The sequence below is a fragment of the Pogona vitticeps genome, chromosome 2 (genome assembly GCF_051106095.1).
Source record: "Pogona vitticeps strain Pit_001003342236 chromosome 2, PviZW2.1, whole genome shotgun sequence".
Lineage (NCBI taxonomy): Eukaryota > Metazoa > Chordata > Lepidosauria > Squamata > Agamidae > Pogona > Pogona vitticeps.
In genome coordinates, this window is record NC_135784.1 from 73683305 (window position 1) to 73709466 (window position 26162).

At 40.0% G+C, this 26162-nt stretch overlaps 1 protein-coding gene across 5 annotated transcripts in view; it reads right to left on the bottom strand.

Annotated features, from left to right (window-relative positions):
- The window catches only part of SLC6A1 (solute carrier family 6 member 1), a 155320-nt gene that overhangs the window by 23095 nt on the left and 106063 nt on the right, over positions 1-26162 (bottom strand). For 4 of the 5 annotated variants that reach the window (XM_072989728.2, XM_072989730.2, XM_072989731.2 and 1 more), the window contains 3 exons: positions 17156-17583; positions 11797-11928; positions 9651-9751 (listed from right to left, as the gene is read on the bottom strand). In XM_072989728.2, the coding sequence (XP_072845829.1) occupies positions 9651-9751; positions 11797-11928; positions 17156-17393 (471 nt within the window). In that variant the 5' untranslated portion in view covers positions 17394-17583. Of the gene's footprint in view, positions 1-9650; positions 9752-11796; positions 11929-17155; positions 17584-24678; positions 24912-26162 lie in introns of those variants that run through there. The other variant, XM_072989729.2, reaches the window with a different exon arrangement.

Sequence of the window (26162 nt, forward strand, 5' to 3'; positions counted from 1 at the left end):
AAACCCATAGATGGACTTTGTAGTTCACAAATTACAGACTGTGAATTATTTCATATAGTTCAGAGACCGTATGTTGTGGCACACTGGTGTGTAAAGGAAGAACTGTGTTGGAGTAAACTGATTAAAAGATTTAAAGCTCCTCACAGAGAAGGCTGCCTGCAACATTTGTGAGTCGCTTTGCCTTCTTCCAGGCAGACTCCACAGGGAAAAGATAATGCTGAACCAGATACAATTGACTCATTCGTCTTTGTACCACTTCATGCTGACACAGGGAAGGAACAAAACTGCCAGCTCTCAAAAGGGATACACCTGGTACAGAGTGAGCCAAGCAGAGGGGTTTTCTGATGGGAAGGGAGCTCTTGCTATTGCAGGCTCTACATGTGCACTTTTTAAAACCACTGTATTGGCTCTGGATTTAGACATATGTGTGAGAACCTATTAGAAGACCAATCAAAAACTGAGCGGAGGTAGAATTAAAATCTCCAATAGGTCATGGTAGGGGATGTTTGAACAGTCCCCTACTCATCCTTTTTCCTTGATGGCTCTTCTTCCTCAGAGTTTTCTTCTTTTGTCCATGATGGGATAAATTCTCTTTTGTCCTGGCAGGCAAAAAGCAGCACTTCAGGAAATGAATGAAAGGGTATGATGAATGGGAGGATTCAGAGCACTCTCTCCATGTTTCCCTTTGGTAAGTTCAAGAAGCTATCCTTGATTTAGATGTTATTCAGGAATGCATCAGTACAGTGTTGTGGTCCTATACTTGGTGTCAGAGTTAGGATACATTTAGGAAGAAACGGCTATGCAGGATATGGTACCTGGCCCATAAAATATAGAGGTTACCATATAGTCCAAATCTTCTTAGCTTTTTAAAAGCCGAAAGAAATTAAATGGATGCCTAAATTGCTTGGCAACGCAGAGGGAAAAATAAGTTGTTCTCTTGTTCTTTCCCTACTACACACACAGATATAGCTGGGTAGGCATTCCAGCAAGGGATTGCAGATGGCAAAGACATTACATCTAAATAACAACAACAACAACAACAACAAGCACTCCAAACCAATGTGATGAAAGCTAAGATCCAAGGGATTAGTGCTAACAGCAAATGTCAACTCTGCCAAGAAACAGATGAAACTTTGTCACACTTCATCTGTGAGTGTCCGAAGACTGCACAGATTACAAAGTTGGACATGAGAGAGTGGCAAAGTTAGTGCACTGGTCATTATGCAAAAACTAAAACTTGCCAGCCTCCAACAACCCATGGGAACATCAGGTAGAGAAGGTGTCAGAAAATGAGGAAGTCAAGATCTTATGAGATTTCTGGATTCAAACGGATAGACACCTTTAACATGACACACCAGACATAGCAGTAATAGAATGAAGAAATGTCTGGATCATTGACATTGCTTTTCTGAGGGATGCCAGAATCGAAAATAAAGAACTAGAAATTCTAACAAAATACAGAGATCTGGCAATTGAAACAGCTTGCTTGGGGGTGAAACACGCTTCAGTGGTCCTCGTAGTCATCAGGGCTTTGGGAACAATATCAAGAAATTTCACACAGTACTGTAAGCAGTTGCAGATCTCAAAAATCACACCACCATCAGAGCTACAAAACCCGGCAATATTAGGAACAGCATACATACTGCACCAATATTTGATACTTAGGTTTTTGGTTAAAACTTGTATCTGTTATATAATACCAGTCAATATTTGTATAATTTTGATTGCCTGTGCCTTATATTTTTTTAATCATCACCGGAACGTTTGGAACAATATCAAGGAATTTCATAAAGTATTAGAAGCAGTTTCAGATTTCAGAAATAACACCATCAGAGCTACCAAAAATGGCAATATTAGGAACAGCATACATACTGCGGCGATATTTAACAGGTACTTAGCTTTCTGGTTAAAACTTGTATCTGTTATATAATACCAGTCAATGTTTTTATAATTTTGATTAACAATATCTGGTATTTTTGAACAGTATTTTAAAATCACATAATATTGAATAATATTTTAAAAATTGTGTGTGTGTGTGTGTGTGTCAGTGACACATATGAGCTGCCCTGCCCCTCCCTGCCTGCTCATCAGAATGCTGGGTATCATGTTTGAGTAACTTAGGTGTTTCTTGGACTGCAATTCGTAGAAGCCTTCATTGCCAACTAGCCAGGATTTCTGGGAGTTACAGTCAAAGAACACACGGGTTACCCAAACACTGATTTTAACAATGATTTAAACCTCAAATTAGCACCTATTTCATCTCACACAGCTGTGTAAAATCTTTACTTCATTATGGCTGGGGAGAAGTCATATTCTGTCACAATTACATGTTGAAATTTAGTGGACGAAATCGTCTTATGTAACATGAACATTGTAACTAGACATGGAGAACCATTAAAAATGAATCATGGAATTTCTTTAAAATTGCTGATTCATTAAACATCAATCCCTTCGTATTTGTGAGTTCCAGAGACTCCAACAAATATTAAGGAATGAATATTTCTCCATTTTTATTTGTGCCCCATATGAAGAGAGAGAAGGCTAGCCTTCCCTCTCTTCCTGTGGCCTTCCCATTTTGCCTATGGGCCCACCGATCAGTTGTTAGGCAGGCCTATAGGCAGCCAGCCATCCCCACAGTCACCCACCCCCACAGCCTATCTCCCACTCCCTTCCCCTCCCTACCTTAGCCGCTGCCACCATCCAGCACCACCCGGAACCACTGTCATCCATTGCTGCCTGCCGCCACCATCTATCGCCGCCCACTGTGGTGGCCTCTGCAGCCACAGCCTGTCAGAAGGGACACTGGCTAACCTTTGCAAAGATGGCAGCTGAGGCTTCTTTTAGGGCAGGAAAGCTGCAGCTGCCCTCTTTGCAAAGGGCAGCCCAGACTCTCTTAAGGCAGGCCATAGTGGCAGAAGCCATCGCAGCGAGTGGTGGTGGATGGTGACTGTGGAAGTTGCCGTGGTGCAGGCCGCTGTGGATGGTGGTGGCAGTGGCTGTAGCCAAGGTAGGGAGGTGACAGGGATAGTTGGAAGGGGGCAGGTTGTGGGGGGGGTGGTCAGCTTATTTTTTTTTAAGGCAGCCTCCAACTGTCTAAAAACAACCCCTGACAAACCAACCAATCAATTCATGGTTTGGCAGTCCATGGGGAGGAGATTCATCCTTCGTGGTTCATAGAGTCATAGAATCATAGAAAAGTGAAGTTGGAAGGGGTCTACAAGGCCATCAAGTCCAACACCCTGCTCAATACAATCAAAACATATCTGCTAGGAATACAATCAAAGCATATCTGCTAGGTGATTATCTAAGGTTTTCTTGAATGTCTCCAGTGTTGGAACACTCACCAACTCTTGAGATAACTGGTTCCACTGTCGTACTGCTCTAACAGTTAGAAAGTTTTTCCTGATATTGAACCGAAATCTGACTTCCTTTAATTTGAGCCCATTGTTACGTGTCTTGCACTCTGGGATGATCAAGAACAGATCCTGCCCCTCTTCTGTATGACAGCCTTTCAAATATTTGAGAAGTGCTATCATATCACTCCATGATCACTGCAGATGGTGGCAGCAGCCACAAAATTAAAAGATGCCTGTTTCTTGGGAGGAAAGCGATGACAAACCTAGACAGCATCTTAAAAAGCAGAGACATCACCTTGCCGACAAAGGTCCACATAGTCAAAGCTATGGTTTTTCCAGTAACGATGTATGGAAGTGAGAGCTGGACCATAAAGAAGGCTGACAGCCGAAGAATTGATGCTTTTGAATTGTGGTGCTGGAGGGGACCACAAGGAAAACAAACCTGCCCATTCTGAAGGAAATCAACCCTGCGTGCTCACTGGAAGGACTCCTGAAGCTAAGGTTCCAATATTTTAGCTATCTCATGAGAAGACTCCCTGTAAAAGACCCTGATGTTGGGAAAGTGTGAAGGCAAGAGGAGAAGGGGACGACAGGATGGACAGTGTCATCAATGCTACCAACATGATTTGACATGACTCTGGGAGGCAGTGGAAGACAGGAGGGCCTGACATCCTCTGGTCCATGGGGTCATGACTTAACAACTAAACAACAACAATCATATCACTCCTCAGTCTTCTTTTCTCAAGGCTAACCATGGCCAATTCTTTCAGCCTTTCCTCATAAAGCTTGGTTTCCAGCCCCTGGTCAAGCTTGTTGCCCTCTTCTGAACTTGTTCCAATTTGTTAGCATCCTTCTTGAAGTGTGGTGTCCAGAACTGGACACAATACTCAAGGTGAGGCCTAACCGATGCTGAATAGAGGGGGACTAGCACCTTGCTAGATGTGGAAACTCTGCTTCTATTAATACAGCCTAAAATAGCATTTGCCTTTTTTTGTAGCCACATCACACTGTTGGCTCATATTTAGCTTGTGATCTACAACAATTCCAAGGTCCTTCTCGCTCATAGTTTTTCTGAGCCAGATATCCTCCATCTTGTTACTGTGCAATTGGCTTCTTTTTCCTAGGTGCAGTACTTTGCACTTATCCCTGTTGAATTTCATTCTGTTGCTTTCAGCACAGGGCTCCATCCTATCAAGGTCATTTTGAATTTTGTTTCTGTCTTCTCGGGTATTAGCTATTCTGCCCAATTTGGTATCATCTACAAATTGGACAAGCATTCCCTCATCCAAGTCATTAATAAAAATATTGAAGAACACTGCAGCCAGGAGTGAGCCTTGTTTACCCCCACTAGTTACCTCCTCCCAGTTAGAGAAGGACCCATTAACCATCACCCTCTGAGTAGGATTCTGTAGCCAATTGTGTATCCATCTGACACTTGATCTATCCAGCCTACACCTAGTTAGCCTGCTAATCAGGATATCATGGGAGACTTTGTCAAAAGCTGTGCTGAAGAAAAGATATACTATGTCTGCAGTATTCCCTCTATCAGGGAAGTGACCTGATTAAAAAATGAGATCAAATTAGTTTGGCGGATTTGTTCTTAAGAAATCCGTGTTGGCTTCTGGTTATCACTGCCTTGTTTTCTAGGTGCACACTGCTTTAGGATCTGTTCCAGAATTTTGCCTGGGATTGACATCAGGCTGACTGGCCTGTAGTTTCCAGGTCCCTCTTTTTGCCCTTTTTGAAGATAGGGACAACATTGGCCCTCCTCCAATCCTCTGCCACCTCACCCATTTCTCATGATTTCAAGAAAATAATGGATAGCGGTTCTGAGAGTTGCAAGTATTTGTTGGCTACTGGTGCACACCAAAGAGTTTTAGAAGAACAACAGTCTTTATAGACTACAGCAAAGCCTTTGATTCTTTGGATCATGAAAAACTATGGATAGTTCTGAAAGAAATGGGTATGCCTCATCATTAGTTTGTCCTCATGCAAAAACTGTATTGTGGACAGGAAGTTACCATAAGGACAGAACATAAAGAGACATAATGGTTCCCTTAAGAAAAAGGTGTTAGACAAAGGTGCATGTTATCCTCTTACATGTCTGTACACAGAACATATCATACAGGAAGCAACACTAAATCCAGATGATGGAAAAGTGAAACCTGGTGTAAGAAACATCAATGGCTTGAAATGACTTTTGATGAAAGTGAAAGAATCAAAATTGTCAAAGCAGGACTTCAGCTGAACATTAAGAAGACTGACATCATGACTATAGAAATGCCACACAACTTCAATGCTGACCATGAAGAAAATAGAAATAAATATTTTCTATACTTTGATTCAATCGTCAGTTGAAATGGAGATGCAGCCAAGAAATCAGAAGAAGACTGAGACTCAGAAGGGCAGCAATAACGGAGTTAGAAAATATCATAAAATGTAAGGATGTGTCACTGGAGACCAAGGCTAAGATCATCCATAATCTTTTATTCTTGGATCATCATATGTGGTGTTGAAGCTAGGCAGTGAAGAAGACTGATAGGGGAGAAAAAAAGAATGACTTCATATATGGTGTTGGAGCCTTGAGGAGTCCCTAGACCACCAAAAACACTAAAAAATGGGTCATAGCACATATCAAACTTGAATCATCTCTGGAGGCAAAAACACTGGAAGAGAGATTGTCATATTTAGGGCATATCATGAGAAGGCAAGACTTGACTTGCTGGTAAAAACAGTAATGCTAGGAAAAATTGAATGTAGGAGGAAAAGGGATGACCAAACATGATTGGATTGACTCCAGAAAGAAGTTTACAAGAGTTGGGCAGGGTTTTGAGGACAGGACATTTTGAAGATCATTTATTCATAGGGTCATGTAAGTCGGAGATGATTTGCTGGCATGTAACAATAGCAAGGAAAGTCCGAAAGTGAAAGGAAAGTCCGATGCTGCAAAGAAGAATACTGCATAGGAACGTGGAATGTAAGATCTATGAACCTTAGTAAGCTGGATGTGGTCAAACAGGAGAAGGCAAGAATAAACATTGACATCCTGGGCGTCAGTGAACTAAAATGGACAGGTATGGGCGAATTCAATTCAGATGATTACTATATCTACTATTGTGGGCAAGAAGCCTGTAGAAGGAATGGAGTAGCCCTCATAGTCAACAAAAGAGTGGGAAAAGCTGTACTGGGATATAATCTCAAAAATGATAGAATGATGTCAATACGAATCCAAGGCAGACCTTTCAACATCACAATAATCTAAGTTTATGCACCAACTACCAAGGCCGAGGAGACTGAAATTGACCAGTTCTATGAAGACTTACAACACCTTCTAGAACTGACACCAAAGAAAGATGTTCTTCTCATTCTAGGGGATTGGAATGCTAAAGTAGGGAGTCGAGAGATAAAAGGAACAACAGGGAAGTTTGGCCTTGGAGTTCAAAACGAAGCAGGGCAAAGGCTAATAGAGCTTTGTCAAGAGAACAAGCTGGTCATCACAAACACTCTTTTCCAACAACACAAGAGGCGACTCTACACATGGAAATCACCAGATGGGCAATACCGTAATCAGATTGATTATATTCTCTGCAGCCAAACATAGAGAAGCTCTATACAGTCAGCAAAAACAAGACCTGGAGCTGATTGTGGCTCTGATCATCAGCTTAAACTGAAGAGAGTAGGAAAAACCACTGAGCTAGTGAGGTATAATCTAAACCATATCCCTTATGAATACACAGTGGAAGTGAAGAACAGATTTAAGGAACTTGATTTGGTGGACAGAGTGCCTGAAGAACTTTGGATAGAAGCTCGTAACATTGTCCAGGAGGCAGCAACAAAAACCATCCCAAAGAAAAGGAAATGCAAGAAAGCAAGGTGGCTGTCCAACAAGGCCTTACAAATAGCAGAGAAGAGAAGGAAACAAAATGCAAAGGAGATAGGGAAAGTTACAGAAAATTGAATGCAGAATTCCAAAGAATAGCAAGGAGAGACAAGAGGGCCTTCTTAAATGAACAATGCAAAGAAATAGAGGAAAAGAATAGAAAAGGAAAAACCAGAGATCTGTTCAGGAAAATTGGAGATATTTAAAGGAACATTTTGTGCAAAGATGAACATGATAAAGGACAAAAATGGAAGAGACCTCGCAGAAGCAGAAGACATCAAGAAGAGGTGGCAAGAATACACAGAGGAACTATACCAGAAAGACTTGGATATCCCGGACAACCCAGAGAGTGTGGTTGCTGACCTTGAGCCAGACATCCTGGAGAGTGAAGTCAAGTGGGCCTTAGAAAGCTTGTCTAACAACAAGGCCAGTGGAGGTGATGGCATTGCGGTGGAACTATTTAAAATCTTGAAAGATGACGCTGTTAAGGTGCTACATTCAATATGCCAGCAAGTTTCAAAAACTCAACAGTGGCCAGAGGACTGGAAAAGATCAGTTTACATCCCAATCCCAAAGAAGGGCAGTGCCAAAGAATGCTCCAACTACCGTACAATTGCACTCATTTCACACACTAGCAAGGTTATGCTCAAAATCCTACAAGGAAGGCTTCAGCAGTATTGGACCAAAGACGCCCAGAAGTACAAGCTGGATTCCGAAGCAGCAGAGGAACTCGAGACCAAATTGCTAACATGCGCTGGATTATGGAGAAAGTCAGAGAGTTCCAGAAAAACATCTACTTCTGCTTCATTGACTAGGGAAAAGCCTTTGACTGTGTCAACCACAACAAACTATAGCAAGTCCTTAAAGAAATGGGAGTGCCTGACCACCTTATCTATCTCCTGAGAAACCTATATGTGGGACAGGAAGCAACAGTTAAAACTGGATACGGAAACACTGATTGGTTCAAAATTGGGAAAGGAGTACGACAAGGCTGTATATTGTCCCCCTGCTTATTTAACTTATATGCAGAATACATCATGTGGAAGGCTGGACTGGAGGAATCCCAAGCCAGAATTAAGAGTGCTGGAAGAAATATCAACTACCTCAGATATGCAGATGATACCACTCTGATGGCAGAAAGTGAGGAGGAATTAAGTAACCTTGTAATGAGGGTGAAAGAGGAGAGCACAAAAAATGGTCTGAAGCTCAATATCAAAAAAACTAAGATCATGGCCACTGGTCCCATCACATTCTGGCAAATAGAAGGAAAGGATATGGAGGTAGTGACAGATTTTACTTTCTTGGGCTCCATGATCACTGCAGATGGGGACAGCAGCCACGAAATTAAAAGATGCCTGCTTCCTGGGAGGAAAGCAATGACAAACCTCGACAGCATCTTAAAAAGCAGAGACATCACCTTGCCAACAAAAGTCTGAATAGTCAAAGCTATGGTTTTTCCTGTAGTGATGTATGGAAATGAGAGCTGGACCATAAGGAAGGCTGACCGCCAAAGAATTGATGCCCTTGAATTGTGGTGCTGGAGGAGACTCTTGAGAGTCCCCTGGACTGCAAGGAGAACATACCTATGAATTCTAAAGGAAATCAACCCTGAGTGCTCCCTGAAAGGACAGATACTGAAGCTGAGGCTCCAGTACTTTTGCCATCTCATGAGAAGAGAAGACTCCCTGGAAAAGACCCTGATGTTAGGAAAGTGTGAGGGCAAGAGGAGAAGGGGACGACAGAGGATGAGATGGTTGGACAGTGTCATTGAAGCGACCAACATGAATTTGGCCCAGCTCCGGGAGGCAGTGGAAGACAGGAGGGCCTGCCGTGCTCCATGGGGTCACGAAGAGTCGGACACGACTAAACGACTAAACAACAACAACAACAAAACAATAGCAATTACTCAAGACCCTGGACTGATTCCTTTTAAGTAGGTTACTTTCCCTTAAAAATTCCACAGTGAGTCACATAATTTGCAGCTTGTGTCTGCCATACGAACCAACCATTGTCACTTTGTCCTTCTGTATCCACACCTAGACATGTAGCCATGTATAAATGTGACAGTCATATAGTCTCATTCTTATGTCTGTGGAAGTGGACTTGATCTATGAAAACTCACATTAAAATATAGCAATTAGTTTTTAAGGTGTCACTATGTCTCTCTCTCTCTCTCTCTCTCTTTGTCCGACAATAATTGTTATATTTGAATAATACATTTATACAATACTTTTCCAAATAGGCACAGGTTTTTGTTCAGTCTGTTTGGGTGGTATCTCAGATCTATTGCCAGCAACTTAATGTATTATTTGTTTTGTTGTTATTGTTACAGTCAAGTCTGATGAAATCAAGCAGAATACTAACGTCTGGCTGTGATTAAGGGCTTTTAAAACAACAAGAAAAAAAGCACTTACTGTAGTAAAAGAGTTGTACAAATAATATATGGCCCAGGAAATAATCACAATGTAGTAAATATTAAGCCAGAAGGACAGGACAGCAGCAGCTAATCCCACACCTGGAGGAGAGAAGAGAACAAGTCAGGTTCTTATCAGCAGATCTTTACTACATAACTTTAGTGAAATGTGAATACTTGTAAGATAAAATTACTTTGTGTGTTTTGGTCTGCATATCTTGACCCTGCTTGACACACATATTCCCATGAATTTCAGATTGGGGGATAGCAGTACAAAACATGATAATAATGGTCTGCTTCTTTGTTTGCTTGCTTGTTTAAACTTCTATACCACCCCATTAGTGCGAACACTCCCTGGGCAGTTTAGAACCTAAAAAACGACTTAACTGAAAATCACACAAAAAGAATAACCATAATATACAATAAACATTGTACAAACCCTGTCACTAGCTAATTTTATAAAACCTACATTTGAGTAAAATTAAACGTGTTTAAACAAATTTAACATCTCAGTTGAATTGGTTAAAACACCAAAGGCAGCTTTCTACAATTCTATTTTAATCATCTGCCCAAAGGCCAAGAGGGATGGTATCTGACGAACCTCTGTAGGAAACTTATTCCAGAGGGAAGGGGTCACAATTGAGAAATCTCAATGGGCTTTTTTGCCCCCCTTGAGTGTCACAATTTTAAGCATCAAGGACAGTGAGGACTGGGTGTTGTGGGTAGCTGTTTTGTGGGAGAGAAGTTTCAACAAATATTGAGATTCAAAATCATTAAGGGCTAATGATTAAATGGCGCCATGCAAAAGTACTTTTTCTATTTATGCTTTTCTTGTGTGGAAAGAGACAGCCTTATTTGCCACAGGACTGGGGTCAACAGTGATGGTTTTCCAGTTTTAAATTGCTCTTACTCCCACCCTGTAACTCCCAAAGGCTGCCCGAGAATGAGACAACTCCTGAGGATCTCTGAAACCTGGCGGGGGGCCTCTAGGAAGTGTTTTATTGCCCCCTCCCTGCTGCAGCACAGCTGCAGCTGATGTCATTATCCTCATTGATTGATAGAGCTTTGCCACTTGGAGTTTAGCCATTGTCTAGTTTGACCTTTCTACACCTGGAAAATTATGTGTTGAGAAACATATGCAAAAACACAGGCAATATTCAAGAGACTTATATGAAAAGATAGGGATACAAAGTGGGGACACCTGGTTTCAGATTGTTGCTCAGATAGAATCAATGAAGTCTTTCTCCCCAGCCTTCAGCTCTTACTTAGCACATGCACACATTGATATATGCTCACACTTCGTAGGGAGAGTAATAAAAGTCCATGGTTTCATTTTTTGTTTTTTTGTGAAAGGGCACAAGATAAATTATATAATTGCCAGAAATACCATATGCATGGTGATAAATAAATGAATAATGATTGAGAAACTATAGCTAGAATTCACTGTGTTGCTTTGTCAGGAATACCAATTGCCATGCAATGTGTCTGTTGTTATCTTGTTTTTTCAGGAGCTCATGCTATCAGTTTGTTCACAGATTTAGCCTGATCTGTAAAGGAAACAACTTCACATGTTTTGACAGCCTAATGCTTGTTGGAAGGCTAACAAGTAAAAATTACAGCTAGACTGGCTATAGCTCTTCATTCACATATGCGGACAAATTTTACATTCACAGTATTTGGGGGGGGGAAGTATGGGATGTGGTGGCATTATTTCTATAATTTTAAAGGCTGAACTTTGAAACTGTTGAGACTTGTACTGATGATACAGGAATTATAATGATATATATAGCACATGCACATAACACTCTTATATTATATACATAACACTCTTTTAATAGTTCATAACTGAAGGGAGCATCTAATTCTATTTTGGCTCCATAAAATTTGAAATAAAGGGAGGCAGGGGATATTCATTCCCTGTTTGCACTTTTTATCCTAAAGACTTCAAGTCATTTTACCATTTCTTTTACAATACACAGAGACACATTTGCATAGTATTTTAATATTGCTGCACAATACCAGTTTCTAGTATGACAGGAAAAAAATTGGCAACTATTAAAATGATCAAGATATTTTTCTTTGCAACACCCAAATTTTTAAGTATGAGACAGAAGCAATAAAAACATGTATTTCATTCCGCATTGTACCTTTGAACATTGGAGCAAGCTTCCAGACTCCAAGGCCGCCTATGGACGTATACTGGCCAAGTGAACATTCCAAAAGGAACAGGGGAACTCCAGCGAAAATTAAAGTAAGGAAATATGGAATCAGGAAGGCTCCTGAAAGGACACAGAAAGAGAGTTTTTAAAACAAAAACAACTTTTTTTAAAAAAAAGTTTGTTTCTGTTACTTGTTACAGGGTTGGAAAAGCAACTCATTACATTTGTTTTTCATAACTTTTTACTGTGGCTTTTCTTTTTTAAAAAGAGGGGTTGGTAAGAGAATTAATAAAACAAAAATTCTGTCAAAACATATTTCGAAAGGCTTTTAAACACCATAAAAAAGTAAGAGTCACTCATTTCATCAGTAATATAATTTGATCCCTGCTAGTTAGATGGCTTTCCAATGAAACCTTGTGAGACTCTTATTATCAAAAAAAAAAAAAGTGTCTAGTTATAGGTATATTATAACTTGTTGCTTTCAAGTTCTGATTCATTCCAGTGTCATATTAGTAGGCTTCTGCCAAGCCAATAGGATTTTTTCTTTCTTTTTTTCTTTCTTCCTCCGTTGTCCCACTGTGCATCTCTTTCAGAAGACTTTCCAAGTCCTCTGCAACAAACTTTGAGGTCATGCTAGGGGATGGTGGATGGGAAATTATTCTGTTGATAGGACTGCTTTCACTAAGTGGAATGCTGTTGTTAAATCATAGTTACTGGGTGTGATCCAGATGAAAGACTTTCTAATCCCATTAATTTGTATGAGAGATATCACTTAGCATTAGATAAGACTTTGCTAATAATTATGCACCACTAACTCAATTCTACTTATGGCAACTCTTTCCAGGGCCTTCTAGGTACTCAGAAGTGATTTTTCTCATTCCCTTCTTCTGGGGTGCTTTGGGGCTGCGCAGTTTGCTCATAACTTGACAGTCTGGCTCTTCTTCCAGGAGGTTAGCCAGAGTTAGGTACAAGATTACCATAAAACACCTTTGACACCATTGCCTTAAGCCTATGAATAACACAATTTCTATGGCAGGGATGGATAGTTTTCAATCTTGAAAATATACATATACCGTTTTTGAACAGCCCTCACCATGATACCTCTCAAGTTCCAACATGTACACAAATGCCCACACATACCCTCTGGAGACATACTCGCAGACTGTTTTAGGTCCCTGAACACCAGGGCTCACTTCTGACTTTGTAAAAATACTGCCCAGGAATGGGGAAGAAAACACAGTGACGTTGCCTAGAGTTCATGAAATATCTTAGAAAAAAATGTGGGGATTCAGGCAAGGGAATAGGGTTCTAAGGTGCTAGAGAGTATTTGCCGTTTGTAGTATGAACTGAATTGCACATCACAGATAATGTGTTGTAAGTTGTATAACAGAGTGCATGTTCTGCATGTAGAACGTGCCAGATTTAGCCCCAGGCATTTCCAGCTGAGTTGGGAGTTTTTCTGCCTGAAACTCTAGAGGGCCACTGCCGGTCAGCCTGAAAAACACCAGGCTCAACAGGCTGATTATTTGACTCAGTATGTGCTTGATCCACACTAGCCTTCCAAAATGAAATTAGAAGTAAATAGGAATCCATCCCTGGTTTTGCAATTACAGGTTTTTTTGTTTTTTTTTTGTTACATAGAGCAATTGGATGGGGTAGGGGTTTTCTGTTATTTTAAAGGAGAAACACCACTCTTGGGGGCTTCTTAGAGCAGTCATATTTTCTTTCTGTCTCTTTTCACTAAATCCAAATATGCAGTGTCCAGAGAAGCTGGGGCTTTATAAATGCATGTGGCTCATGGACTATTTGAGCAGTGACATTCTGTACAACTGAGTGAGTGATATGTGGCCTTTCATCTGAACAGGGTCCCCAGTTTCCCACTGCAACCAAAACTCCTCAAAGTAAAAATTTAAAAAATGCAAAAAATAAAATAAAAGCTCCCTTGCTTATTCTAGGGAATATTGGGGCAAATTTGCCATGCTTTGATGGATCACAAGAATCAGCGCCTCCCAAAATGCATTGAAAGCGACCTTTTTTAAAATTTAAAACTTTTTTTTTTGCCATGAGAGGGCAAGAGGGCTTTTCCATCATCAGCATGGGGGAAAAGATCATGATAGCAGTCATGTGGCACTCTAAGATCCAGGACTGAGCATGTGTGATTCCCAAATCTCTCTTGTTGGATAAGGTCATTCTCTATGTTTCTGTGTTCCAGCAATACGTTTTTCTCCAGTTGCTTTTGAATATAGTAGATTACAGAATATGCCATTTCAGAGAAGAAGAAGAGAAGAACTTGTGATATTCTGAAGGTCTTTGTTTTTCAGCAAGAATGAGCTGCCTTTAACCTTCATCCAACCAGAGATTATAGGCATTTGAAATCAATTGAACTTTGTTCACGCTTAAAGTGGCTGCTTTCCTATAAAACATAAAGGAAGATACAGTAGGACCCATGTATCTGCTGGACAAATACCCACTGATTCATTTATCCATGATCTGAAAATACTAAAAATATTAAATGAAAATACCTACAAACACGGATTTTCAAGATGTAATTATCAATCTGGACACTAATGGGAACCAAACACAATGTTATATAGCTAAGTCACTACCATTTTGCCTCGTCTCTTGGCAGTTTGGGGCTTCCTTGCAGAGCAGCATCATAAAACTCAGAGCTGGATTGTCTGGCCAGGCAGGAGGAGAGCACTGGCCTCAGCCATGCTGCCTCCTGGGAGATATTTTCCAACTCCCGCCCTTTCTGCCTTCCAGCCAATGCCTTCCCCAACATCCTGGGCACACAAGGAAATGGATTCTCAATTGTCTTTGAAGAAAACCCTCAGAGCTGTTGAGATTTTTTGTGTGTGTGTGTGTGTGTGTGTGTGTGTGTGTGTGTGTGTGTGTGTGTGTGTGTGTGTGTGTGTGTGTGTGTGTGTGTGTGTGTGTGTGTGTGTGTGTGTGTGTGTGAGAGAGAGAGAGAGAGAGAGAGAGAGAGAGAGAGAGAGAGAGAGAGAGAGAGAGAGAGAGAGAGGAGATGGGGGGAGTACAGGGTCCAACAAACTACTAGCAATAATCCACACTTTTCACTATCTGCGGTGGGGCATGTGGATACAGGGCCCTATGTATTCCCAGAATAAACAAGGCATGCCCATTTCTGTAATGCTAACCACTGGAGCTGCTGCCAGTGATAAATAAATGGATGGAAGAGTTATCCTGTTGACCCTCAGGATATGGTATGGTAAAGAATAAACAGAGCAAACATTATCATACAGCCTTTGGGGTCTGCTTCAATTGTACTGGCTGCTAGTAGGAGGACTTTGCACAGTTCTACAGGATGCTGAAACAGAAATAATTGGCCAAAAATATTGGCACCCTTGCAATTCTGTCAGAAAATGCAACCCTTCTCTGAGAACATTCTTGCAGTTGCAAATGTTTTGGTACTCACATGTTCATTTATTTGGTTTGCATTGGAACAACAACAACAACAACAACAACAACAACAACAACAACAACAACAACAACAACAACAACAACAGAGAAGTAAACTCAAATCTAATGCAATCCCACACAGAAACCCAAAATGCACTGGCCAAAATTATTGGCAACCTGTCTAAATTGTAAGAAATAATTGCTTTTTAAGCATGTGATGCTCTTTTAATTTGTATTTAGACACACCTGTTGCAAGTAAGAGGTGTGGGCAATATAGTAATCACACTTGCAACCAGTTAAGATGGAGAAAAGTTGACTTAATCTTTGTGTTGTGTGTGACACTGAGCATGGAGAAAAGAATGAAGTGTAAAGAGTTGTCTGTGGATTTGGGAGGAAAAATTGTGGAAAAACATCGACAATCTCAAGGCTACAAGTCCATCTCCAGAGATCTTAATGTTCCCGTGTCCACTGTGCACAATATCATCAAAAGGTTGACAGCCCATGCATGGCACTCTAGCTATCTCCCTGGATGTGGATGGAAGAGAAAAATTACTGAAAAATTACAACGAAGGGTTGTTCAAATGGTGGATACAGAACCCAGATTAACTTCCTAACAAATTCAAGCTGATCTGCAGACACAGGGTACAACAGTGTCAGCTTGCACTATCTGTCACCACCTGAATGAAAATGGACACTATGGTAGGAGACCCAGGAGGACACCACTGCTGACACAAAGGCATAAAAAAGCAAGACTGGAGTATGCCAACACATATGTGACAAAACGACAATCCTTCTGGGAGAATGTACTGTGGACAGATGAGACAAAAGTAGAGCTTTTTGGTAAAGGATGTCATGGCACTGTTTACAAAAAAAAAAAAAAAAAAAGAAAAAGAAAAAGAAAGAAATGAGAAATTCAAAGAAAAGAACACAGTCCCTACAGTCGAACATGATGGAGGTTCAAAGATGTTTTGGGTTTGCTTTGCTGCTTCTGGCACTGGATGCCTTTAGTGTGTGAATGGTATCATAAAATCTGATGGTTACCAAAGAAATTTGGGGCGCAATGTAGTGGCCAGTGTCAGAAAGCTGCATCTCCACCAGAGGTCATGAGCCTTCCAGCAGGACAATGACCTGAAACACACTTCAAAAAGCACTCAGAAATGGTTACAAACAAAGCACTGAGGAGTTCTGAAATGGCCAGCAATGAGTCCAGATCTGAATCCTATAGAACACCTGTGGAGAGATCTCCAAACAGCAGTTGGGAGAAGTCATCCTTCAAATCTGAAGGCCCTGCAGCAGTTTACAAAAGAAGAGTGGTCCCAAATTCCAGTAGAGAGGTGTAAGAAACTAATTCGTGGTTACAGGAAGCCATTGATTTCAGTTATTTTTTCCAAAGGGATGGCTACCAAATATTAAGTTAAGGGTGCCAATAATTTTGGCCAGTGCAGTTTTGGGTTTCTGTGTGGGATTGTGTCAGATTTGACTTTTCTTCTCTTTTTTTGTGTGTGTTGTTCCAACGCAAACCAAAAAAATGAACATGTGCGTACCATTTGCAACTGCAAGAATGTTCTCAGAGAAGGGTTGCATTTTCTGATAGAATTGCAAGGGTGCCAATATTTTTGGCCATGACTATATATCCCTGTAGTATGTGGGTTAATTCTGTATGGCAGCAATAAAAGCTGGATGGCCAAAGATGAAATGTCATCCTTCACTGAAATGGCCCAAGGCATTTCTGGCCATACTGGCAGCCATCTTGCAATCTTTTAACAGCTTTTGCCAAACATTCACCTTTTGCCAAAAACATTCTCATGCCTTTCTAAATGCATGATAGGAACTGCATCTTGTCCTTCTTGGCAAAGGACATTTCTGACATTAAAGTTTGAATAAGTTTTAGTAAAAGACGGTTAATTTTACAAACTAAAGGATATACCTCCTCCATTTTTCCCACAAAGGTATGGAAACCGCCACACATTCCCTAAACCAATTGCATAGCCCACACAGGACATAAGAAAGTCAAATCTTCCCTTCCAGGTGTCTCTGGCTGGAATTTCTCCTTTCTTCTTCTGCACCTTCACTACCAATGTCTTAGGCTTGTCGTTGGTGATTGAGGCATCACTGAGTTCTGTGGAGATCTGTCCATCGGCTACTTTTGTTCCATTTGTCGCCATTTCTCTAGGTTTCGATGGAGAGGCTCTCGCAGATGGACGAGAAACGTCAGCACCAGTCCACGTGGAAAGCAGCTTTGCGGCTCTTGATTACCCAACTAAGGATTGATGGGGTTGTTCAAATAGCAATAGAGAAGCTGGCCAGATGTGTTAAAATCCAAATAGATATATTGTAATAGGTATCCGTACTGATCTGCAAAACAAAAGTAGGAAACATTTTTATTGGTGCTTCTTGAGAAATGTTCACAAGCCACAAATCCAAAGCCTTCTATGAGAGATGAACATGATCCTTGGTTTGGAGTTTTGTGCTGGTTCATACACACGGCACTACAGGTCCGCTACATTCCCTTCCCCTGTGGCACTGTGTGTACAAACAGGCATGAAGCTACAAACTGAGGTTCGTGCACATCTCTACTTTCTACTAACTTGAATAATCCTTCAAATGATGCCCTATATTAAATGCAACCTTCCAATTATGCTTCTTATCTAAATAAAGGAGACTTGGAATTTTGTGTGTGAGCTTACTGAACTATATTCATAAAACACTGACAACAAACTAACAATAACAACAATAACATCAATCCTATACTAGAAGAAATGCACAACCCCTCCCCATGAGTTTTTTACAGCATCATTTAAAATTAGCTCCTGATGAAGAAAAAGTGTCTGGAAAGATAATAGATATCAAAGAGAAATAAAAACTTATTAAAATCTATTTAAAAGAAATGCTAAATTTGTAAAGTTTGAACCATAAAGATTTAGCAGATATTTTAATCCTTCTCAGACATTTTTATGGGCTTTTTAAACCAGGTTGTGGACAGTTTAGGCTCTTGGGCCTAATCCAGCTTCACAGGGTCCCCAGTTTGATCCACGGGCGTTTCCTGCTTGTCTTCGTTCCCTGAAATCCTACCCCACAGAAGGGACACAAGGCAAAAGGGAAATGAGGCATAAACCAATGGCCCACTCTGGATAGAGAGCCGGTTTCACTCTTTTTGCCTTCTTCGTGTGACTGTTCAGAGCTTGGAACACTGCTTTTTAAAAGGAGTTCATTCTGTTACTTGCTGCTTCAGATCAGTAGCAGAACATTACCATTATGATTAATGTTTCACCCAGACTCCTTGCATCTGCAAGGTTTCACAGGTTTCTGAGAAAAACAAGACCCTAATCTCAGTTCTCCTTTTATATGCTTTTTGTTCTTCACCAGCTGCTCTGCAGGAAACTAACAAATTCTGGACCACTTAAGCCCCTTTCTGGTGACTCCTGCACAGGAATGATGCTGTTCTTTACATCAGTGTTAACAATCCTGAGCAGTGTATTCGCAAAGGCTTTTACGGCCGGGATCTAATGGTTGTTGTGGGTTTTTCAGGCTCTTTGGCTGTGTTCTGAAGGTTGTTCTTCCTAATGTTTCACCAGTCTCTGTGGCAGGCATCTTCAGAGGACAGCACTCTGTGCTCTGGTGCAGTTTGCCCACAACAACCAATCCTTAGCAGCCTGGTGTTTCTTCTGCACTTTCCAGATGAATCATATGCAGGAAAAATGCCATTCTGTGCATAGATTCCATGAATTCTCTTGAGCTTGGCATTTGTTCCAGAAGAAACAATCATGAAACTTTAGAGAAATCTAGGGAGATTTCCTGTGAGATTTATTGGGGAAATTATTGAACAAAGAAATCTTGATGAAAGGGAAAAAGGGGATTTTTTTTTAAAAAAAATTCTCCCTGAGAGTGAGTTTTTGCAAGGTTCAAACACCACAGTGGAAAAAACACAAACTTGCTTGCCAGTTCCCTAAAGTGCCCAATTCTGTTTACTGCATGTTGAAAATGCTACGATATATGCACTAGCAAGTAAAGGCATTTTCTCTTCAGGTGCTACAATCCCACCCCTCCCATCCAATTCCAAGTGGGATAGAATTTCTACTTTAAGTACCTGGTTGACTAGTATCTGTAGACAGGCATTTTTTAAATAAGAATTCGTTTACTGGAACAAATTGAACTATCATTAAAAAATGTATCTCCACAAAACTTCATCTGCCTTCCATTTTTTCTGAGTATGTCCAAGAGAGTCTGCTGAACAAGTGCCTGTTCCCAATTTGAAGAGACCCTTGTCCAGCAGACTGAGGCAAAGAGGCAGTCCCGAAACCAGCCAAATCAGGGAGCTGGACAGGGGAGAGATTGGATTAGTCTTCCGTGTGGAAGGGATTGTCACTCTTGAATTGGCCGCCTCAGCCATGCTAGACGCTGTTCCAAGACATCTATTCAGAGCTCATTATCATAGTCTTTCAAGAATGAAGGATGCCTACTTGGCCAAGAGGATGAGATTACCAATTAATATTTTTTTCCCACATTTTTGAACTGGATGCCAGGTTGACTGGAAGAATTACATGAGGTCCCCCTAAAAGATGCTTCCACCTTCAGAGGTAATGTATCTTTGGACACCAGATATTTTGAACAATCAGTGTAGGAAATCATTGGGTCCTCCCAATGTACTTCTACACAACCCATGTGACAGTCATAGACTCTCTCTCTATATAAACCTTATTAATTAATTGTATTTAAAATATAGCTTCTAAAATCCAACCCTAACATCCTCCTTCATCTTGACTTTCTAAATGTGAGGCCTCTCCAGCAGCCTAGCTATCTAAGCCTTCCTACCTAAGCATAGGTAGTCATGCTAGGATAAAGTTCGAAGTAGCTTATAAGGCCACTAAGTCCAATCCCCTGCTCAGTGCAGGAATACAAATGTTGGCACAAAATAAATTCCAATCTTTGTATTGAGGTGATACCTTTTATACTGACAAAAAAAAAAAAAAGACAAAAAGTCTTTATAGCCCAACCTAAAGGCGTCATCTCAATACAGAGCTGGTCACCTTGCTGTGCAGGCATTAGCAAGCCTGCCTAAAACAGAAATCTTAAGAGTTCTCTCTTATTATTCCTCTCTTTCTCTTGCACTTTCTCACTCCCCTCTTGCTCTAAGATAAGCTCTCCCTTTCTTGCTCTTGCCCTTTCTCTTTTGCAGCCCCTGTTTGCCTGTGTGCTCCCTCATGGATATAGGTGTGCTCACTTAAACACATGCACTTTCTCACATCTCTCTTTCACTGATCTCTGCTGTTTATCTCACTCTCCCTACTGACTCTCACAATCTGGCAGAGACTGAATGGAGTGTGGAAGCCTAGAGTCCTAAAGTAGCACACAATCCAGCCTGAGGGAATGCATGTGTGTTTCCATTTAGACAATATTTCCTTTCAGTCTTTCTCCTCATGACTGCTTTTTCCGAATCTGAAAATTCAAATGCAGATTCAGACCCAGACAAAACTGGGAAGCCTCCAGATTGGTATAAACTGAATTGCACTGTTTTCTGAATAATCAAATATCCCAAATGATCAGGGCATATCTCTAAGGAGTTTATTGGTGTTTTACTAATGCATCTGCTAACTTTTGATGGGGTTCTCGTATTTAAAACCAAATTACCAAAAACTTTTTTATACCATGCAACATAATCACATTTTGCAGATTATAACGAGAACTAAAATATTTCAAGTATAATAGAATATAGAATATAAACACATAATTTAAATATTTATTCTTACAGATAATAAAATAAGTATTTCATATTGAAATGATTATGAATGGTTCACTTAGAAAAATGGTGAAGGCAATGAGTAGAACTGCTGGATTAACATTACAGAGGAGGGACACACCAATTGTAAATTATAATCCAAATACAATTGTTTTACAGAAAAGCCTTTTTTTCTTAATTACATCTGAAATGTCAATAATCAGTCCTTGTAAACCCCTCCAAAAAATCTCAGGAAACTTGTTTCTCTTTATTATTGGATTGCACTTCAGAGAGGAAGTATTCCGTACAGACAGTTTTGGATTTTCCGAGTACTGAAAGACATATAATAACATTTCAGAGTGTCTGAGCTGTAGTTTACAGCTACATTTAACTCACTGGCTGAAATCCTGTGCCTTAGCACAGTAATTTGCAACTAGAGTAAGCCCACTGGATCAGTAGGGAGTTGGTGAATTGACTCCTCCATAAGTTCTCTTGATTCATTGGCCCTACTCTAGTTGAACTGCCATGCTGTTTCTTAGCATAGTGAGTCTATTTAGTCTAGAACTTCTAAACTGAGTCATTTTGCTAAGCAACAGTATTTCAGCCAATAAATTAGTGTTATCATTATATTAATTAAAGTATTAATTTATGTGTTTCTCTTCATCCAAAGGATGAGTACCTATTTTTCCCTTTCACAACTAGATTTCTGTGAAGTAACCCAACCATGGTTCTATAAAACTATTTGAATTAAACACAAAGAAGACTTAGTTAATCAGCAAATAATGCCTTAGGACTTCTGCTTATAGTCCAAGATTTATGAAAAGCCTCAAAATAGAGAACCATTGAGCCGACTGACCACTCAGTATTACACTTCTTCAGTGAAACACTATAAAAAGCTTTGATTAAACATATGCCCTGGTTAGAAGCAGGCTCAAAGGCTGCCTACCTCATCCAGGTGAGGTCATAATAATCAATTTCTGTTACTCCCAAATCAGTTCTATACAATAGCTCAATAATAATAATAGTCTATAACCCCCAGAAGTGCTGAGAAATATCACAGATGTGTTAACTAAGGCTTCTGAATGTTGTAGTCCATATACATTCATAGGTCGTGGTTGGGGAGTGAGGTGACATAATGGGCATAAGAGCTAACTTTTCAAATAAAACTTCAATTAATGCTACTTTTCAAACTTTTTAAAAATATATCAGAATTTGAGAGCCCATGGTGTTGGTCCAAAGAAGTAAAAAAAATTATCAAATATTAACATATTATTTCCAATCCCTGGTTTGCAGGCTTCTTTTATCCTACCAACCCACATTTGATTAACATTTCGTTTTTCTATGGTGAACTCCCATTATATTTTATTATAGTAAACTCCCAGATGTCTGAGCATATTTGATATTTTTTGTGTTCATTCTATTGTATCATCTTCCAGACAAAAATTAATGACCCAATGAGGTTGAAAATGAAAAGATGAAACCTAAGTTGATGAACTGCCCACATTAACAAAAATAAATAAATAATTAAAATAACAGCACTTGTAATTGATTTAATTGGACTTTTGAAGACCGCTGATTCAGGAACAGAATTCTGTTCTTTCAGGTTTTGTAAGTTCTGTTATGATTGCTGCTGAAGTAAAAGTCATGAAAAGACCACACTCCACAGCTTTTTTTTGTAATGCAAATAATACCAGTAAATTTTAAAAAGCAGGGAGATATGAGATGTCCCAGTGCTCTTCCCTTACCTATTTAAGAAGGGATATTAGATGGTTTTAGGATATTAATGTCAATTTCAGAGCTGGATTTCTTGTGAAATATTGAGTGGTGCCATGGAATACAATACTGAGGAATTATGGTAGAGGTGCAGTAATGTAATACTTAAATTGCATATCAGAATGAATATTTGTTTTATTTATAGTCAGGGACAATAGCACACTATTTATCTTATTAAGTTCACATCAAGGCCTTTTCTTACAAATATGAGTTATAAGTATTGAACCTGAAGTTCTCGCCAAGATATTGTCTCCAACATAATAAACACACATTGAAAACCATATTCATTTTCCACCTAAAAATCTTAGACAAAAATCATTCTTGATTTGAAGTGCAGATTAAGAAATTAAGAAATTTGTAAAATTATTCTTAAGAAATGTGAATTTCCTTGTATGGAAGAAAGATTAATGCTGTCACTCAGAATAACATCAGCAATGAGCATGGAACAGCAAAGCACAATTTTGTAGCACCACCTACTGAAGAAAATAAAGAACTGCAAATATGGCATTCTATTTTCTGTCAGTTCGTTCTATTGAGGACAATTAAATTAAATTATAATATACTGGTTTGTACTCCAGTTGAAAATCAAATGTAATTTGCCTAGCCCTCCCATGTTTTCAGAATATAACAATCTCTGGAGGAGTGACCACCTTAACCTATTGCAACCAAAACACTAAAGAGTATGGTGACATTAAGTTCATAATGTTAATTTACAAATTCTTGTTCTTTACTCTCGGCTCAGTCTTCAACAGATATAGCCCACTTTGATATTATTCTCAGCTCTGTCTTGGTTGGTCCAAAAGAGAGTAAAAGGCAACTGTGGCTGAAATCCAATAATAAGTCACAACTAGGAAGGCTCACTGAATCAGCAGGGATTCGGTGAGCTAACCCCTCTGTAAGTTCAACTAATTGAATGGGCTTACTCCCCTTCTGACTTACTGCTGGATTTCAGCCATAGTGTTTTGAATGTATTATGTAGCCTTCAAATATACAAGAGGAAGGAACTACCTAAAGATGCACTTGTACTAGTAATTTTGGTGTCTTCTCTTGTGTAGCCTGAACAGCTGCTAGAACCGGACTGAGCTAACTTTAACTAAGTTTCGAAGTTCACTTGCATTTTACAAATATATATTTAATTTAAATAAACATTTGAAATGCATGAAAATCAAAGGACTTTGTCCAGTACATTATTCAGAACAAATCATTCGTAAATGACTGCAACAGGAGTTGTTTGACTCTTATGCAGTGTGTAGAAAGCACACATCAAGGTACTCAGAGAAACTGGTTAATCTGAGCAGACATAAACAAACTACAATTTCAAACATTAACAATAGTTAATTTTAACCACATTTTAGGGTTTACACCACATAATGAGTTAATGAAAATTAGAAACAACTGTTCCAGTGGAAAAAAAGGAAGGGAGCATATACAAGCTCAAGTTGAATGAGAATAAACCCATTACTATTTATCATTATGTCCAATGTTCCCTCTAATTTTCAGCGCTGTACAGGGGTCTCTGCCCCTTATGCATGTGACTCTACCCCCCATGCGGGCTTCCAAAACCAAAGGGGCTGAAAATTATTGCTGTGAGTGTGTGGAGGAGCTGCTCGGCATGGAGGGGGGCAGAGTTCTGTATGCACGCCCAGGTGCGCACCTTAGAGGGAACCTTGATTATGTCTAAATATAAAGTTTACACACAGTTCAGTATTATGCTGAAATACAATCAGTTTCTGTGGGAGATAATAACTGTCAGAACTCCTGCTTTTAAAACAACATCACTTACTTTTAAATTCATTCCAAATTAAACATCTTGAATATGAAAACAGAGCGCACATTAAGCACTCAGATCATCAGAAAATGAGTAAAAAAAACTACCAAATGGACATATTTGTGAAATATTTTAATATTTGAACTTGGGATGTGAAAATAACTTGAATTATAAAAATGACCATGGTCTCTACCTTTGCATGTCTTGAGAACCATGAAAAACTAGGCCTTTGGCTCCTGAGGCTACATGAACGCTTTGTCTCAGACTGCCGTGATTCTCTCCAGCTCCTAGCAGAAATAAACCTCAGGCTTTACCATCATGTCTCTCTAGAGCAATTCAATTACTCAGACTGCTTCCACTCCCGTTGGCTGCTTTACTGCTACACGAGTGACTCTTTGTATTAGCTACAGCTGGGCTAGCTGGTGCCTGAAGGCATGGGTGGGAGATAAAAACCACAAAGACTTTGGATCAAGATGTAGAATCAAAGCCGCTACATTTTTATCCATGTTAAGATCACATCTACATCCACAAATCTGTCAATAGTCAATGTATTAATAATGCTGTCATCCTTCCAAACAAGAACTGATGTTCTTAACCATTATTTACATAAATAGAGGAAATACATGATAATCTAGGTGTAAAGAAATGTACATTTAGCATAAAGGGACTATTTCTTCCCTGGGCCTAGTTAGCATTTCCAGTTCACAGCCCAAAGAATTATCCTTCAGTATATATATACAGTGGTGCCTCGCATAGCGAGGTTAATCCGTTCCGGATTAACCTTCGCTATAGCGAAACATCGCTAAACGGAATTTAAAAAGCCATAGAAACGCATTGAACTTCGTTCAATGCGTTCCTATGGCTTGAAAACTCACCGTTCAGCGATGTTTCTTCATAGCGCCGCCATTTTCGCGCCCTCGTTAAGCGAGGGCAGGGCGCGAAAATGCGGCACGGACCTTCCGGCGGCCATTTTGGAACCGCCGATCAGCTGTTCTCCCCGGCTTCGTTATGCGAAGATCGCTAAGCGAATCGCTTAGCGATCTTCGCAAAGCGAAAAAACCCCATAGGGGCCATCGCTGAGCGAATGCTCCAGCGATGGCCCAGAGTGCCTCGTTAAGCGATTTCATCGCTCAGCGAGGCACTCGTTAAGCAAGGCACCACTGTAAAAAAAACACCATCAGCTGAAAGAGTGTGTGAAGCTGCAGTGTTTTCTTCCCTGCCTGTCCTTCTATGCACCCTTCCCAAGTTGATGCCCTTTGGCTGTACTGGAGTACCTATCTAATAATTCTGAGAGTTACGTTCTAACAAAAATAGGGAGCATGCCAGGTTGGGAAAGACCAATTCCATTTTCTTTGCATACCTTTTCCTCCAACCTACCACAGAGAAACATCGGGGACATTCATAGGGTCTTCACAGAAAGTGAGATAGGTGAACAGTAGGAGAAGAGGGGTCAAACTAAACATTTGCAGAGCTACCATGTTTTATGCTTCTTTCTCAGCTCAAGGAATTTGCAATCTCAAATTTGACACAAGGAGAGAAACAAAAGGAGGGCAGTTTAGGGCAGTATATAAACAAGGGAATATGCATTTTGATCACTAAAGCATAGGTAGGATCACCATAATCATCATCATCATCATTATACCATAACTATTTACACAAAGGAGAACTGTTGCTTGT